A 19,540-nucleotide genomic window follows, 5' to 3' on the forward strand; every position below is an offset into this window, starting at 1 on the left:
GATGTATGATAGATGTGCGAATAGTGAAATAAGGGAAGTATGCAAAGCTGAGAAAAGTATTATCGATAAAATTTTAAAAATGTGTTGAGATGGTTTGAACATGCAGAACGAATGAGTGAGGAAATAACGGTAAATCAAATTTATGAGGCGAATGTTAGTGGGAAAAGAAGCAGAGGAAGACCGAGAAAAACATGGCACGATCAGGTATGCCAAATACTTGAAAGTGGTCAGGTTTGGAGTCGTAACAATCGGCGGGTATGTATGAGGAGATGCATGAACGTGGAAGAGGCGAAGAATGTTTGCAAGGACATAGTGGTGTGGCGCTCTATTCTCTCTGCCTACCCCTGCGGGGAAGCGGCCGATGGTCGACTCTTTTTTGTGTAATCGTTATGGAACGTATTCGTCTTTTCATGACGACCACATGTTCGACAACCACAAACTGCCTTATCCTATTTTGCTTATTATTTACACAGTAAAAATTACAAAAATAAATTCTTATTTTTTACACAAAATAAAACCAATAACCGATGAAATAATTATACCGAAATATAAGTAATGTATAACCGATTGTGTATGATATTCAGCCGTCAGGACTACGCATAAGGATGTTTCACATTAAATGGGGCCAGTATAGAGAGAGTGATTAAATTTAAGTACCTGGAAAGTGTCCTTGTTGAACATGTCGAACCAGAAACCGAAGTACAGTGCAGAGTAGAGGCCGCTCACACAGATTTTTAAGATGATAAATATATTCTGTTTCAACAGCCTCTATCTGAAGCTTCGGCAGATAATTGTTAAGTGTCATGTCTTGTCAGTACTTCTATACGGAGTCAAATTGTGGACCCTCAAGGCCAGCAATATCAAGCTAGGAAACAAAATGTCGAACACTCTTCTAGTGTAACGGAAGGTCTGCTGATTATAGTCAACAGTCCGCCTTCTCCTGAGGAGTTTCACGTGGTTTCCTCCCAGCTATAAGCAAATGCTGAGGAGTTCCTGATTGGCCCACACTAGATGATCCCTCTTGTTTACAACACAGATTCAAATAAGAACATATTCATTTAGTTAGAAGACACAAAAATCCACTTTATGATCTATAAACCTTAATAAATGTATTTCCCATTTTAAAAAGTCAGCAATATGAACCAAATAGAGGCATTCGAAATGTGGCTACATCGTAGAATGCCTGGCATTTCGTGGACCGATATGGTCAGCATCACAAAAGTGCTCCAAAAAGCAAGAGCAGGGAGACAGTTGCTGACTGATATCAAGGTCCGGAAGGTATCTGAGGCATGTGCTGAGAGAAGAGAAGTACGAGCTATTGCACCTAATCATAAAAGGCAAAATAGAGGGTCGACGAGGTGTGGGCAGATGACAGATCTCCTGGTTCCGGAATTTACGAGATTGGACGGGAATTAGGACCGTCGAGGCGCTGTTTAGAGCTGTCCAAGATAAGGACAATTACTCTCAAGTAATAGTTGACGTCAGGGGGACCTGACATGACACGAACAGAAGACTAACCAATAAACGACTGTTTTCTGTGTATGAATTTTCATCTAAAATTCTAATATCGTACCAAGTGCATTTGTTTACGAAAACGCGATCGTTGACTATTTGACATCTTACTAGCTTAATATTGCCCTGAAAAAATCTCTAAACGATTTTAAACTAGCAAGTATAATATATTGACTTGTTAAAAATGACAAACTGCATTGATGTTTATTTTCTTGCCAAACAAAAGTGGCCCTCCTGAACATTTAATATTTTATTATGTATTTTTTTTAACCACAATTGTTATAAAAAACAATATGTCATTACGATAGCATTATTTAATATGTGAATACTATACTATAAAAAATGCTTATATTTACGATATCCTCCAATTTTAACGATTGTTTCCGATTCTAGAAAATACCAGATTATTAACAATGAAACGAATAACTGACAAAATAATTATACTGAAATTATAAGTAATATATAACCGATGCCCGACTCTTTTTTATGTGACGGTTTAAGATCATATTCGTCTTTTCCCGAGGACAACCACAAACTGCCCTATCCCGTTTTGCTTTTTTTTCCACACAGTCAAAATTAAAAACATAAAATCCTTTTTTTACATGCTGCATTTTCATGTACTTCCACTAAGAGAGTGCATGAAAATTCATATTTGTGCATACTAATGCACACCTATGCGGGAATAATCACAATGTATTTATGAAGGTTTCTGCTAGTACAAAATATTTATTTCAAACATAGATGTTGTCGAAGAAATAGCACACGGAATATCATAACAAACAAAAAAATTTAAAACTTACTCAACTCAACTATTAAGAGAGCCGAGAACTTGCAGATGGATGAAGGTATCAATCGAAAGATAAATATAACTTACGAAATTTGAAATGTGTAGTTGTCAACTATGGTTAGAATGGTGACTGTCACATATCGCTCACTCCTTTCAAGAACGTCATAAATCAAAAAACTTGATTTTTCAGGAGAACGTTTTTAAAGTTTAAAAATATAATACAATGTATTAAAAATAAATATCAAGCCACTTACTGAATTTTTTTTATGCAACAGATCTTTTTAGGTAAAATCTGAAGGTTTTTTCTCCATTTGAAAAATATTTAAAAAAAAAATTAAACCACACCTTTCTTCAAAATGCAAAAACAACACTTTCTGCCCCGTAGCGGGTAAATATTAAGTTTAAAATATGCCTCTTTTGCTGGGATATAGTACATTTTCTGGGCATTCCGAAAACAGGCACAACTGAAAATTGACGATTTTTGATTTATGACGTTGTTAAAAGGAGTGAGCGATATGTATAAAGTGATCACTTAAACCAGTCTATAACGGATCGTAAGCGCTGTAAATACCCAGGTTTCCATACTTCCATCTCAATACCTTATTTGTCTCGAGATATATTTTTCTTCATCTATGTTGAAATGTTAATGAAAATATGTTGATAGTATTTTTTTTTTCATTATTATTTTTATTATTTTTAGAAATGATACATTGCCTTAATGACTTGAAAAAATCCTACGGAGAAATATGCAGAGTCTGGATGGGACCAGAAATATGTGTCGTTGTATCCGAACCGGATGACTTTGAGGTAAATTCTACATCATTATCCTTCTCGACTGAAGTTGTTTTTTTTTATATTAAGTTAAGATGATCACTTTCATCCACTTCCTACGTCTTAAAATTATCTTAAATTCATTAAAAACAGCTCCAATTAATTAAGCAAATTGCAAGTTGTTGTAAATTTTAGTCGGATGGTCATTGGTTGATGATTTTAACGAATTCCAGAGCGTGCTTTTAAGCAGATTGACGTCATGGAAGGGATCTTCATACGAAATAATCAAGACTGGAATGGGTGCAGGCCTTGTCACATTATCTGGTGAGTTTTTGAAGACAAATTGGTAGAAAAATCTGTCAAATGTGTAAAGGGAAAGGTGAAAAGTTTGTTCGTTGTTTGCTTAAATGAAAAAAAATAAAAGAAAAACAAAGCTTTGTTGAATGAAATATGTACTTTTCCTCATAATCTGTTACGTGTTGCCACCTCGATGAAAAAAACTACAATTTTATGAACATCTGTATTTCTTGTTAAAAATTTAATTTTTACAGAATGAATCTCTGTTACATATACATTTTAAAGGGTCATTTTTACATGGTTTATATCTCTAAACATTTAATACCTCAATAAATGTTCCAGTGATCGAAACAAATGGTAAAATGATGGTGCGATGTTTGGTAAGTAGGAAGGATGTATTAGAACTTCCCAATCAACTTCAGATTTTTTCACGCGTCTTCCTCTATCTCTCAGCCTCATCATCGAATCACCGATTATTTATTTAAGGTGATACATGGAAGCGACACCGCAACATCATTAACCCTGCCTATGCCATGAAGACGATCCGCAGCTACATACCAATACATAACAAGTACTCTAAAACCCTGGTGGAGGGCTTACAAGAGATATGCGACAAGGGGTTTAATGACGTTACCCAATACTCCCTTAGATATTGGGGAGATACTATTTGTGGTAAGAATAACGTTTATTTTTTATAACATAATTCCTATTTGTCATCAACCTCCTCTTCGACAACCTTGATGACCGTAATATTGATTAAATTTTTCTCTTTCCTACTAACCTTACTTATATATATATATATATATATATATATATATATATATATATATATATATATATATATATAAATATATATATATATATATATATATATATATATATATATATATATATATATATATATATATATATATATATATATATATATATATATATATATATATATAAATATATATATATATATTTATTTATATATATACATATATATATATATATATATATATATATATATATATATATATATATATATATATATTTATTTATTTATATATATATATATATATATATATATATATATATATATATATATATATATATATATTTATATATATATATATATATATATATATATATATATTACTTTTTGGTTAAAATTACTCTAAATCGTAAAACTGTTTTGAGGAAATTCTCACAAAAACGGATCCATATAAATTATAGAATCAAAAAATAAAAAACCTTTAATTTATTAAACCAATGAACTTGGTTAATTAATTACTAGTTAAATTGTAACTGCTCTGTTGTCTAAGTTTGAAATACTCATACAATAATTCGTTTTTTTTTCACAGACGTTTTAATCGAAAAGTAAAAGTTGAAACTGTTATTAAAAATAAGGTTTATTTCAAAAATTAGCTTTATGAACAAAATACTAAATGACTTTGTTAATTGTTTGTTTATTTTTTGCATATTAAAAGTAGTGTTAACTTTGTGGTATGGTAATATAACATTCTCCTCATCATTCATCGTTCACTTTATGTAATACCGCTTTGATAAAATTGTTTTTCATTCTCTCTTTTTGTACAAATGTCAGACCGTATAATTTTTTTTTAATGACCTGATGATAGAGTGATTATTCCGAAACCGGTCGTCAGGAATAAGTGTTTATTTAAGTGGTATTACATAATGTGAACGATGAATTATAAGAAAAGTGCTGTATGTATATTAATTAAATATTCATTTATAGATTGTTTATTTGAATGGGAACCGAAATTCTATGAAGGAAATCACGATTTCATACTATCAATGACACCACGGTAAATATATTGCATAATTATATTTTTTCTATTTTTTAAATAATGGCCTTCTCGTTTCGTAAAATATCCTTGATTCTTGTATTGACGCACAAAATCCTTTTTTCTGACTGCACTCTATAGAAAAAAAAACATGTTTGAATACATATAATCCTGTTTGGAATGAGACGATTTCTATGATAATCAGTATAATTTGTAGTGACTTCGACTAATCGACGACACATTTATATGAAAAATTTAACTTATTATCTCTTGTACTATATAAATTCCATTTTTAGGTCTGCTCAATTGATACACGAAAGAATTGTCAAAGTATGGCTTTTTCCCAATTTGACCTATCGCTTTACTGAACATGGAAAATTATTTAACGACTACAATACTATTTACCAAGAATATTACTACGATGAAATAAAGAAGAGAATCAACGATTATTTGGAAGAACATCCTCTTCCAACTTCTAATGAAAAAACTAAAGCCGATTGTAAGTCAAAATAACAAAATTTAAATGAAAAATCACGATTGCTTTCTTAAAATTTTATATAGAATGGCTTTCTGGCCAACATCTCTTGTATTCGTGAAATTAAGCAGAATATTCTCGAATTCCGCGAAGGAAAACAGAATATTATATTTTATTATTTTAATATCAAATTCCTTTACTATTTATGCAAAAGTGACAGTCATGCCGATTTTATTAACCTTAATTGATTATTTAAATCGAGCAGTGAAATGGATACAGTAAACCCCTCTATAACGTTGAGATAGGAACCGCGTTATCTGAGAGAACATTTTAGGGGGTTCATGTTATAAACTGTTTTTTTTTTTAACATTTTAACCAGCTGAAATGACTGAAATGAGTCATTATAAATTAAAAATAAAATTTAAAAATATTTACCCCCTATACAACATTTTTTTGTGTCCAATTACTTTTTATTTTTCACAAATCTGGGTTTCTTCACTTGTGAGTTATTTTCCATTTTTGATATCTCATACGGATCTTGTATCCAAATAAAAGGGTCTGTTCTAAAGAAAAGCTTTCTAAACCCAATCATAGATGGCTGTTGTGAACTCAATCATGATTAGTGATGAGATTGGTCGTATACCTGTACGTATGAATTCCAAAATTTGATTAGTGTAGTTGTCAATCATGGGTAGTATGGTGAATGTTGGACGGGCGTAAAGTGACATAAAGTGTACTTAATCAGCCTATGATATGTCGTAATCCCTGTAATACACAGACCTCCATATTCTTTTTCATTTATGTTGAGCTGTCAAAAATGTAGAATACTTTCATGTAAAGAAGCTTTTTTATTAAGCAGAAACTCTAATATTAGTATGTGAGGTCCGAATCCCGGATTATAATCACACACATGAGAAACGCCAGAAAATACCATTTTCATTTTTATTATTTAAGCTTATAATTTGACCAGATAATTTATTTACAACATTTTGAGTGTGTCCAAATACTTGTTCACAAAAATTATATATTTAAATGTTATATTAGTATGTTCGGACCTCACATACTAATATGAGAGTTTCTGCTTAATAAAAAAGCTTCTTTACATCTCACCAATAGATGTCTCTAGTGAAGTTCTAGTGATTCAAGAATACTTTCATGTTTGCAGTATTGGATGAGCCACTTTATGAATTCGATGACGAATTAATCAACAAGAGTGGAAAGCGCCAAACTGTATTCGGTGTTCTGGCAGAAGCTGTTCGTGCTGGAAATTGTACCCCCGAAGAAGTGGCTGACGAATTCAATAATACTTTAAGCCCTGTATGTTGACATATATATTTTTTTTAATTGCACTAACAGAGTGTCATAACTCATTAGAGATCAATTTCAACATATAGAAGAAGAAAACAAACTATACCAAAGTGAAAACATAACAATTTTTGTCTTCAGGGAATGGATACTGGATACACTCAACTATGTTCATTTATGTTGCTGATGGCAATGCACAAGCAGTGCCAAGACAAGTTATGGAAAGAGATTAAGGAAACCTTTGGTGAAGATATCGATGGCGAAGTCACCTCTGAACATCTCTCCAAAATGCCATACCTAGATATGTGCTTGAAGGAAACCATGCGTCTTTTCGCAACAGGACCAGTTCAATTGAGATACTTACACTCCGATTTCTACATGAAAAGCAGTGAGTTTTTATATTCCGTTACTAAAAACCTAGATTTATAAAAGTTCTCTCATATTTAGTATTAACAATTAAATGATTTCGAATTAATAGGAGATATAACACTGCCCGCCGGCGCCACAATTATTCTCTGCAACTATCTTCTTCATAAGAACCCCAAGTATTGGAAGCAGCCGGACTCGTTCATCCCCGAGCGATTCCTTCCTGAAGAATCAGCTAAGAGGCCACACTTTGCTTTTGTGCCATTCAGCGCTGGACAACGAAACTGCATTGGTAAGCTAAACTTTGTCCATATGCAAAAATGTATGTGCTGCGCAACTCAAATTACTATCGGTATAGCATCATCACTCTTCTCTGCTAGCTTTTATAAGGCTACATAATTTTATCTTTGATCTGCTAGAAAACGAGACCTTCATTCATAAGCTAACATAGGATTTTTTTTGACATACGGCAAATAGTACAAAGTTATTCATCTTAATGCAGATAAAGAGCAAAACAGCGTTTGTCGGTAAATCTTTTTGCCGTCTACTTTTCTTAAGAGACTTGCCCATTTATTTTATTGATACTTTATACAATCTTAAATGCCATTTGAACTGACTTTCATACCTTTATTTAAAATGTTTAAAAAATATACATGTTAAGGATCAAGTTACTGCATTATTTTTGTTTTGTAAGATTGCATTCATATCGTTCACACCTTTCAACAACGTCATATATCAAAAAAACTTGATTTTCAGGAGATATTTTTTAATGTTTAAGAATATAAAAAAATGTATTAAAAATAAATATCAAGCCACTTATTGAACTTTTAATAGTGCGACAGATCTTTTTAGGTAAAACCTGAATGTTTTTTCTCCATTTGAAAAATATTAAGTTTATTTAAAAAAATAATTGAACAAAAAAAAACTTTTCTTCAAAATGCAAAAACAACACTTTCTGCCATGTAGCGGGTAAATATTAAGTTAAAAATATGCCGCTTTTACTGGGATATATTACATTTATTGGGCATTCCAACAACACGCCCAACTGAAAATTGTCGATTTTTGAAATATGACGTTGTTGAAAGGAGTGAGAGATATGTCGTTTTCGATTAAAGATTGGTTTGAAATTTAGCCTGACATTTATCAAATTCCAATATTTCAAAACATTTTTTAGGGCAAGCATTCGGTTTGGATGTTTGGAAGATTGCAGCGGTATACATCATCAGAAACTTTGAATTGTATTCTGATCTTAAGATTGAAAGTCTACCTGTAAAGGCCGATATATCAATGCGGAGTGCCATCGGATACAACATAAAAATAACAAGAAGAAATCGAAGCGCTTGAAAGTGGTTTTGCTTACACCCGGTGGTTTATATTTGATATTAATTAATTAATTTAATTAATTACCTTAATTAATTTGCATTGGAGTTCTTTATTTTCACAAGTATATTGTTAGTTTATTTCATTCATCAATTAACTTTGTATGCGTTGAATTATGGTATATTGGTATTATGTATAGGATTTTGGTGTGTTATAAAATAAAACTTAATAAAAACATGCCATTTTTATTTTATGTTTATTTTTAACGTAAAACACTTAAGTCGTATTGAAATCCCTAAGTTTTGTTGGATAACTCGATTAATTTGAAATATTGCTCAGAGAAGACCTGCAGGCGTTGGTGACAAAAGTATATAATGTGTGCAAGGAAAGTGATTTATTGATGAATGTTAGCAAATCCAAGATTATGATTTTTGAAAGAGAAGAATGCAGATCTGAATGTGAAATATTCGTAAACGCAGAGATTTTGGAACTGGTAGATGATTTCGTGTATTTGGGTAGTATGTTTTCTAGGGATGGAAAGATTGATAAAGACATAGAAAGGAGACTGAATGCTGGGAACAAAGTGAATGGTGCACTGAAATCAGTTATAGCAAATAAAAACCTAACAGCGGAAGCTAAACTGGCAGTACACAACGGTGTCCTGGTTCCAACTCTAATATATGGAAGTGAAACATGGAGTTGGCAAACGAAGGATGAAAGTAGACTGAATGCAGTGGAAATGCGATCTCTCAGAAGAATGTGCGACAAAACGATGTATGATAGATGTGCGAATAGTGAAATAAGGAAGGAATGCAAAGCTGAGATAAGCATTATCGATAAAATTAAGAAAGGTGTGTTGAGATGGTTTGAACATGAAGAACGAATGAGTGAGGAAAGAACGGTAAAACAAATTTATGAGGCGAATGTTAGTGGGAAAAGAAGCAGAGGAAGACCGAGAAAAACATGGCACGATCAGGTATGCCAAATACTTGAAAGTGGTCAGGTTAGGAGTCGTAACAATCGGCGGGTATGTATGAGGAGATGCATGAACGTGGAAGAGGCGAAGAATGTTTGCAAGGACAGAGTGGTGTGGCGCTCTATTCTCTCTGCCTACCCCTGCGGGGAAGCGGCGTGATGGTTAGTTAGTTAGTTAGTTATTGCTGATTTTTGTTACTTCTGTTTGTTACCTGATTCGTTACTTTTTCTCGGTTTGTATTTCTTTTTAGGTTTTTTATGACAAATTATCAAATATATCGGAAGCTATAAATACGCAATGCAAGTACGTAACCAAATTTATGCACTGATCGGCGTTATTAGCCCGAGTGATCTAAAAAGCAAACCGATTTAACTATATTGCTTTCAAAGTTTTGACCTAGAATATTCTTTTAAAGTATAAGTATTTTATCTTTTTTTAAACTTATTTTTATTCAATGATGCATAGGGCACTGGATCGTATCGAAATAGTGTTTAATTGATCTTAATTACGTGAAGGCAACGTGATCAGATATATTTGTGGCGCCAAATCTTGGAATGTAATCGATGGATTGAATATTTTTCAAGAACATTGCATTTTAGCAGAAGAGCGTTTCGTATATTTTTTATTTTACTACTACTACTACTACCATCACGCCGTTTCCCCGCAGGAGTAGGCAGAGAGGATGGAACGCCACACTCTTCTGTCCTGACATACACTCCTCGCCTCCTTCACATCCACACATCTAGTCATACATGCCCTCCGATTACGCAGACTTTTGACACCGCCAGATTTAAGGTTCTGATTGATCTGGTCGTGCCAAATATTTTTCGGTCGTCCACGTTCTGTTTTTATTTTATGTTTACAAAAATTCTATGGAAACGGAATATTTTATGCGTTTTAAATTGACTCTTAATTTCTAATTACTGAATGATAGTTCTCCACAGCGCTGGCTTTTTACTAAAAGATATTGTTGTTTTTACTAAAACCAGTATTTAGAAGTGGTCCAGGAAAATGTATCCTCTCATTTACATTCATTTAAAACACACCGGTTGACGAATAAGCACGTATACGATTTTAAACTTCAGGATAATAATTTCCACAATAAAGTGATAATTGAAATAATTTGATACAGGTAAGAAAAGTCATTTTCTTAAAATGTCGCAATGGTTTTGGTATTTTTACTAACTTTCCATGCCTTATTAAAATACAGATTAACGTAAAAGTAAGCAATACATTAAAATTATGCAAACTCTATGATAACTGTTTAATTTATATCATCTTCACTGGAAGATGATATAAATTCATCAGGCATTCAGTGCTTTTATCCAGTGCCTTCATCAGGCACTGGATAAAAGCACTGAACTGACAGTGATCACTTGATAGTTAATAACATGAACCCAAACTGATTAATCCTGCAGTTCAAATGCTAACATAATTCAGTGTATATTATTCTTCTCTTTCTGCCCGTAAACGCACCCAATGGTGCATAGGGTATTGTATCATATCGAAGTAGTGTTATTTTACGGGGTCGTATTAAATAGATAAATATAAGAGAGGAAAATCACTTTTATTTATGTTGAAACCGGGACCTTTAGCACGGCAGTCAAACGCTCTAATCACTACCCGATGAAGGCGGATAAAAAAAAACATTTATTTTGACCTCGCTGAGAATCGAACTCGAAATCTTTTGGGTGGTAGCCTGCTAATAATAAACTGCAAGTAAACTACGAAAGAAATTTGTTGTATTTACATAATATGTATTTGCTAATAGCAAAATGCTGATAAAATTATACAAGGAATATTTAAAAAATCTTTGCCATATTTATTTATTGGTTGCTTTCATTAGTTTATTAACAAAAACCTTTTTAATAATGTATGGTTTGTGTAATGAAATTTTAATAATGCATGGTTTGTGTAACGTAATTTTGTTTTATAAACGTATTAATTTGTTTTTTGTTTTTATTTTTTATACTAGTGAATCAAAGTTAACATCAGCTCCAAGATGGTGTCGGTGATTGAAGAGTTATGGTCCTCTGTTGTGTTCAGGACCTTCATCTTGGTGCTAACAATATGGCTCCTGAAGGTGCTGTGGAGCCGCCGTAAGCTGTACATCCTCAGCTTCAAGCTCCCTGGACCCATCGCACTTCCTATCCTGGGAAATGCCATTCAGCTTGGTAGCTTTAACCGCCACAATGGTTGGTCGCAATAAATCATTCAAATAAATCAATCAAATCAATAAATCATTTTCTAACAAATTTATTATTATTTAGATTTAAAAGGGAAAACTTGGTATTGAAGATGTTTACACAATTGTTTCTTTGTGATTTTTTTGATAAAGTGCTCTAAGGCAATCAATGTAATTCTTAATTTTAATATCACTATACTAACTTCAATGATGTGACTATTGCATAGGTAATTAAAGAACTATATATATTTTTTGTAACATCTCATCAAAGATGAAGAAGAATATGGAAGTCTGGGCATTCACGGGGCTGACGACCGTCATAGGCTGGTTTAAGTGATCACTTTACACACGTGTAACATTCACCAATTCTACCCATTATTGACAACCACACTACTCAAATTCTTGGAAGTTCTATATATGTGAACCAATTTTTAAAACATTTTTCTTGAATAACTAAAACTTCACTAGAGACATCTATTGGTGATATGAAAAGAAGCTTTTTATTGAGCAGACACTCTTGTATTATGTTGTATGTGAGGTCCGAATCCTGGATTATAATCACACAGATGAGAAACGCCAGAAAATATCATTTTCATTTTTATTATTAAACTAATAATTTGACCAGATAATTTATTTACAACATTTTGAGTGTGTCCAAATACTTGTTCACAAATCTGGATTATCTCCAATTATAGGAGTTATTTATCATATTATTTTTGACATCTCATCAAATATGAAGAAGAATATGGAAGTCTGGGCATTTACGAGGCTGATAACCCATGTTTTTTTTCATCTTTGATGAGATGTCAAAAAATAATATGATAAATAACTCCTATAATTGAAGATAATCCAGATTTGCGAACAAGTATTTGGACACACTTTAAAATGTTGTAGTTAAAGAACTAGCTATTTTTTTTAGAAAGACAGATTCAAGTGTTTTTTTCTCAAATTTTCCATTTTTTAAATTAAGGTAGATAAACTCCCTTTTAACACGTTTTTTCATTAATACAATTTCTAAATAACAAGGTAATAAAAATTAAAGAAACATTCATTTTACAATCTTCTTCTTTCTTCTCTAGACCCCTGTCTCCCACTGCTGGATATAAGCTTTTTCCGAATCCTTCCATTTTTATCGGATAGATAATTTTTTTGAGAACTTCCAACTTCTCTTTTATTCTCCCCCAAACCCATATAAAAAATTTAGGGGTCCATCTTGTGTCGTCTTATCTTGTAACATGTCCTGGCTATAACCACTTTAGTCTTGCTACGTGATCCATGATATCCCTAAAAAATAACAGCAATTTGGAATTTCCCACATCCCAACCTTGGACTTGCTACTCGGTTATACCTACTACTAAATATCCGGTTTAATAAATTTTCTGTTGTTATTTTCCTTAAACACGAATAACCTTGAAGCTCAAGCAACAAAATGTATCTGTTTACTTCCAAATAAAGAATTTTAAGCTCGAAGACCTTATAAGATTCTCCAATGCCCAATTTATGTTATTTTAAAAGGAATATATTGTTTTACAACATTTTGAGTGTGTCCAAATACTTTTTCATAAAATCTGAATTATCTCAAATTACAGGAGTTATTTTCATATTATTTTTTGACATCTCATCAAAGATGAAGAAGAATATGAATAATTCAAATGATTCAAGAATAAGGTTTCAAAATTCGTTCATATATAAAGAGCTTATAGGTATAATTGGTGAATGTTACACGTGTGTAAAGTGATCACTTAAACCAACTTATGACGGTCGTCAGCACCGTAAATGCCCAGACTTCCATATTCTTCTTCAACTTTGATGAGATGTCAAAAAATAATATAAATCAAATTGTTGTAAATTAAACATTGCCTCCCCAAAAATTTCCAATTCATTTTGCTACTCACATTTGGTTCATTTGGCCCAAGAGGTTGCCGACCCCTGGTATACAAAATTATGCTGCTGATTACGGAGAACATTTAGCTTACCAATGCAGTTTCGTTGTCCAGCGCTGAATGGCACATAAGCAAAGTTATTTTTTAATATGATACATAGATTGAAAAAAATTGCTTTTATGTTTTTTTGTTTATTTTGTACGATTATATAGTGGGTATACTCACAAAAAACGTAAAACTCTAAAAGTTCTCTTTTAATAATCCCTGTTATTTAAAGCTTTAAGGATGAATAAAATAGCCGCTAGTAAACTAAAAGTTGAATTTACTTTCAAATCCACAATTATATTACATTTTAAACTACTTGGTTTATTTTGTAAGTTTATAGAACGTTTAAAACTTTTTAATATGCATCTTGAAGTCAAAATTGCATATTTTCCAATTAACGTTTTTTGCCAGTACACCCACGATATCATTGTTGTATAACAAATGAACATATGATAATACAGTAAAACCTCAATATAACGAACCTCTTTATAGCGAACTTCGGATATAGCGGACAAAATATCCGGTGAAATGTAAAAAAATAATAAGTCCTGTTTTTAATAAAAATGCTACAAATTCAAGTGTCACCGCACATAAACAATTTTTAGCGCTTATGATAAGAATAGTGAATGTTACACGTATTAAAAGTGATCACTTATGCTAGCCTATGACAGGTTGCACGCCTTGTGAATAACCAAACTTCCAAATTCCCACTACAATACCTTATTTCGCTTACTGCGTTCAACAACGTCATACAAAAAAAAAAACTTGATTTTTCAGGAGATCGATTTTAAAGTTTAAAAATATAATGTTATGTTTTCAAATAAATATCAAGCCACTTATGAACTTTTTACTATGCAACAGATCTTTTTAGGGTAAACCTGAATGTTTTTTCTCCATTTGAAAAATATTAAGTTTATTTAAAAAAAATATGAAACAATACATTTTCTTCAAAATGCAAAAACAACCCTTTCTGCCCTGTAGCGGGTAAATAATAAGTTTAAAATATGCCGCTTTTGCTGGGATATAGTACATTTTCTGAGCATTACGAAAACATGCACAACTGGAAATTGACGATTTTTGATATATGACGTTGTTGAAAGGAGTGAGCGATTTATCTATATATCTGATATATCTGAACACTCTCATATTCTTCTTCTTCTTCTTCTTCATCTGAAATATCAATAAATAAAAACTTCATCAAAATTAATTTTTTCTTTAAATGTTTTTATTTTTATTTTTAGAAATGATACTTTGCCTTAATGACTTGAAAAAATCTTACGGAGATATTTGCAGAGTCTGGATGGGACCAGACATATGTGTCGTTGTGTCCGAACCAGATGACTTTGAGGTAAAGTCAACATCATTATCCTTCTCGACTAAATTTGCATTTTTATACAATGTCAATAAAATGTCGTGTTGATTACTTGAATCCACTTCGCATGTCTATTTTTAAATAATTTTCATGAAAAACAGCTCCCATTAGCTGAGCAAATTGCATGGAAATACAAATTTTGATCGGATTGATTTGTTTCTTGAATGTTTTTCGCAGATACTTCGTATTTTTGGCACATTTTATAAACTTTATAAAAACAACTCTGTTTTAACCACTTTTTTATTATAAGTACACTTTAACCTTTCGGTTTCGACAAGAACCTTGTCATATCAGGGATTATTAAATTCTAAAACATTATTTGATTTTAATGTTGATTTGTAATTGGTTAATGATTTTATCCAATTCTAGAGCGTGCTTTTAAGCAGATTGACGTCATGGAAAGGATCTTCTTACGATATAATAAGGACTGGAATGGGTCCGGGCCTTGTCACATTATCGGGTGAGTTTTTTAGGCAAATTAAACAAAAATCTGTAATGTGTATCTTAAATATATATATATATATATATATATATATATATATATATATATATATATATATATATATATATATATATATATATATATATATATATATATATATATATATATATATATATATATATATATATATATATATATATATATATACATATATAAATATATATATATATATATATATATATATATATATATATATATATATATATATATATATATATATATATATATATATATATATATATATATATATATATATATATATATATATATATATATATATATATATATATATATATATATATAAACTGCTTATGAATTCCTTTCGCACGTAAGTATAATGTTATATAAGGTGATATTGTGCGTTTTACGTGGTTTACAGCATTTTGAGTGTGTCCAAATACTTGTTCATAAATACTTGTTCACAAAAGAAATATATGGTCTGGTCTATATAAGTCTGGGCAAATACTAATTAAAGAATTTTTGTTCAATAAAAAGCTTCTTTTCATCTCACCAATAGATGTTTCTAGTGAAGTTTTAGTGATTCAAGAACAAGGTTTTTAAATTGGTTCATATATATAGAACTTCCAAGAATTTATGTAGTGTGATTGTCAATAATGGGTAGAATTGGTGAATGTTACACGTGTGTAAAGTGATCACTTAAACCAGCCTACGTAAATGTCCAGACTTCCATATTCTTCTTCATCTTTGATGAGATATAAAAAAAATAATATGGTTTTGTATTGTTAACCAGACATTGGAGTCTGCCAGATTCAATTTTGGGTTTGACTCGATTGCTTGTGTCAACACTTCATTATCCAGTTTGACGGGTTCAATAGAGGTAATTTTTCTCCATGCTTTAGATGGTGTTACCCACTGTCAACTTGTTTCGTCAACCATTGAATCACCGATTATTTCATTTAAGGTGATACATGGAAGCGACACCGCAACATCATTAACCCTGCCTATGCCATGAAGACGATCCGAGGCTACATACCAATACATAACAAGTACTCTAAAACCCTAGTGGAAGGCTTACAAGAGATATGCGACAAGGGGTTTAATGACGTCACCGTGTACTCCTTAAGATATTGGGCTGACATTATTTGTGGTAAGAAAAAACCTTCATAATTAAAATTAAATTTCATTTTTGCAATCGACAGTTGGCCATCTGCGATGACGAGGAGCTTAACAAGCTCCTCTTCTGCAATCTTGAAGACCAGTATATTAATTTAATTTATCTTTTTCTACTTAACATTTTAATGACTAAGATTTTATTCTATTGTACAAAATTTAGTATTTTCAAAAAGCACTAAGATATAGAATCAATCAAAATTATTCAGATGATTTCCAACTGCTCCGTTGTCTAATTTTTTAAAAAAATTACATATATGTGTATATAAATATATATATATATATATTTATATATATATATATTTATATATATATATATATATATATATATATATATATATATATATATATATATATATATATATATATATATATATATATATATATATATATATATATATATATATATATATATATATATATATATATATATATATATATTAAAATCCAATATATCCACTGTTTTCATTTACCTTAAGTAAATGAAATGAAAAATACAAGTGAAGGTACAAACAGGTATTTGTAATTAGAATTAAAAATTTCATTTTCATTAATAATTAAAAATGAAAATGATGTTTTCTGGCGTTTCTCATGTATGTGAGTATAATTCAGGATTCGGACCTCACATACTAATATTAGAGTTTCTGCTAAATAAAAAGCTTCTTTTCATCTCACCAATAGATGTCTCTTGTGAAGTTTAAATGATTCAAGAACAAGGTTTCTAAATAGGTTCATATATATACAACTTCAAAGAATTTGAGTAGTGTGGTTGTCAATAACGGGTAGAATGTCACACGTGTGTAAATTGATCACTTAAACCAGCCTATGACGGTCGTCAGCCGCGTAAATGCCCAGACATCCATATTTGTTCTTCATCTTTGATGAGATATCAAAAAATTAAAAGAATAAATTACTTTCAAAAACTAGTTTTATTGACAAAATGTGTAGAGTAAAAATATTATATTTATATAGTCATAGGATCTATATGCTATGTTAAATTGTTTGTATATATATATTTTTTTAAATATTATTTTAGATAGCTTATTTGAATGGGAACCGAAATTCTATGAAGGAAACCAAGACTTTATACTGTCAATGACACCATGGTAAATATAGCATAATAATTGTATTACCTTTTAGAATAATTATAATACCTTCTCGTTACTTGAAATAATATATTATATTGATACTCGTATCAACGCATGAAATCCATTTTTGTGACCCCATACTGTAGAAACATGTTTGGATCAATTTAATCTTATTTGAAATAAGTAAATTTTTTGTGTAAATCAATGTAATTCGTATATATTTTACCTTTTTCACAACACATTTCTATGAAAATTGGGCTTATTTAGTGTATTGTATAATTTCAATGCCATTTTTAGGTCTGCTCGAATGATACAAGAAAGAATCGTCAAAGTATGGCTTCTGCCCAATTTGACCTATCGATTTACTGAACATGGAAAATTATTCAACGACTACAATACTATTTACCAAGAATATTACTATACTGAAATAAAGAAGAAAGTCAACGATTATTTGGCAGAGAATCCTATTCAAAATTCTGATGCTAAAACTAAAGCCGATTGTAAGTAAATATAACAAAATATTAATGAAAAATTATCCATCACTATTTCTTTTGTACATATTGATAACAAAATGGCTTTCTTAACGATATCTGTTTTCGTTAGATTAAAGAAAAAATTCTAAAAAATCTTTAAGCAAAACAAAATATTATAACCGTGTCTATATATATATATATATATATAAATATATATATATATATATATATATATATATATATATATATATATATATATATATAATATATATATATATATATATATATATATATATATATATATATATATATATATATATATATATATATATATATATATATATATATATATATATATATGTATACATATATATATATATAATATATATATATATATATATATACATATATATATATATATATATATATTTATATATATAAATGTATATATATATATATATATATATATATATATATATATATATATATATATATATTTATATATATGTATACATATATATTTATATATATATATATATATATATATATATATATATATATATATATATATATATATATATATATATATATATATATATATATATATATATTTATATATATATATATATATACATATATATATATATATATATATATATATATATATATATATATATATATATATATATATATATAATATATATATATATATATATATATATATATATATATATATATATATATATATATATATATATATTTATATATATATATATATATATATATATATATATATATATATATATATATATATATATATTTATATATATATATTATATATATATATATATATATTATATATATATATATATATATATATATATATATATATATATATATATATATATTTATATATATATTTATATTTATATTTGTATATATATATATATATATATATATATATATATATATATATATATATATATATATACAATATATATATATATTTAATATATATATATGTATATATTTATATATATATATATATATATATATATATATATATATATATATATATATATATATATATATATATATATATATATATATATATATATATAGGGTCCGCCATCTAAAGTTTTTTTTTCAACTAGTGCTTATTTCGTGAATGGTAACACTTAGCTCATGTCTGATTTGACAGATAATTAGTTTTATCCTTCCGCTGAGCGAATATGGTTGTGTATACGCTTGAACAACGCTGA

General features: G+C 29.5%; 2 protein-coding genes across 2 annotated transcripts in view; both read left to right on the forward strand.

Annotated features, from left to right (window-relative positions):
• The window catches only part of LOC148302644 (cytochrome P450 4C1-like), a 15,091-nt gene extending 6,233 nt beyond the window's left edge, over positions 1 to 8,858 (forward strand). Inside the window, exons 3-11 of the mRNA XM_088271308.1 lie at positions 3,000 to 3,106; positions 3,304 to 3,394; positions 3,854 to 4,039; positions 5,109 to 5,178; positions 5,454 to 5,656; positions 6,798 to 6,949; positions 7,079 to 7,325; positions 7,416 to 7,595; positions 8,478 to 8,858. Of these exons, the coding sequence (XP_088127434.1) occupies positions 3,000 to 3,106; positions 3,304 to 3,394; positions 3,854 to 4,039; positions 5,109 to 5,178; positions 5,454 to 5,656; positions 6,798 to 6,949; positions 7,079 to 7,325; positions 7,416 to 7,595; positions 8,478 to 8,647 (1,406 nt within the window). The 3' untranslated portion in view covers positions 8,648 to 8,858. The remainder of the gene's footprint in view (positions 1 to 2,999; positions 3,107 to 3,303; positions 3,395 to 3,853; positions 4,040 to 5,108; positions 5,179 to 5,453; positions 5,657 to 6,797; positions 6,950 to 7,078; positions 7,326 to 7,415; positions 7,596 to 8,477) is intronic.
• Positions 8,859 to 10,555: 1,697 nt separating this feature from the next.
• LOC148302645 (putative cytochrome P450 313a4) lies at positions 10,556 to 18,416 on the forward strand. The gene is made up of 7 exons (XM_088271309.1): positions 10,556 to 10,731; positions 11,575 to 11,794; positions 14,954 to 15,060; positions 15,454 to 15,544; positions 16,509 to 16,694; positions 17,754 to 17,823; positions 18,103 to 18,416. The coding sequence occupies exons 2-7, from the start codon at positions 11,602 to 11,604 to the stop codon at positions 18,311 to 18,313; spliced, it is 858 nt and encodes a 285-aa protein (XP_088127435.1). The 5' UTR covers positions 10,556 to 10,731; positions 11,575 to 11,601; the 3' UTR covers positions 18,314 to 18,416.
• The last annotated feature ends 1,124 nt before the right edge of the window (positions 18,417 to 19,540 follow it).

This window comes from Brachycentrus maculatus, unplaced genomic scaffold (genome assembly GCF_059751285.1).
Source record: "Brachycentrus maculatus isolate JH-2025_06_01 unplaced genomic scaffold, ASM5975128v1 h1tg000427l, whole genome shotgun sequence".
In the NCBI taxonomy this organism is placed as follows: Eukaryota; Metazoa; Arthropoda; class Insecta; order Trichoptera; family Brachycentridae; genus Brachycentrus; species Brachycentrus maculatus.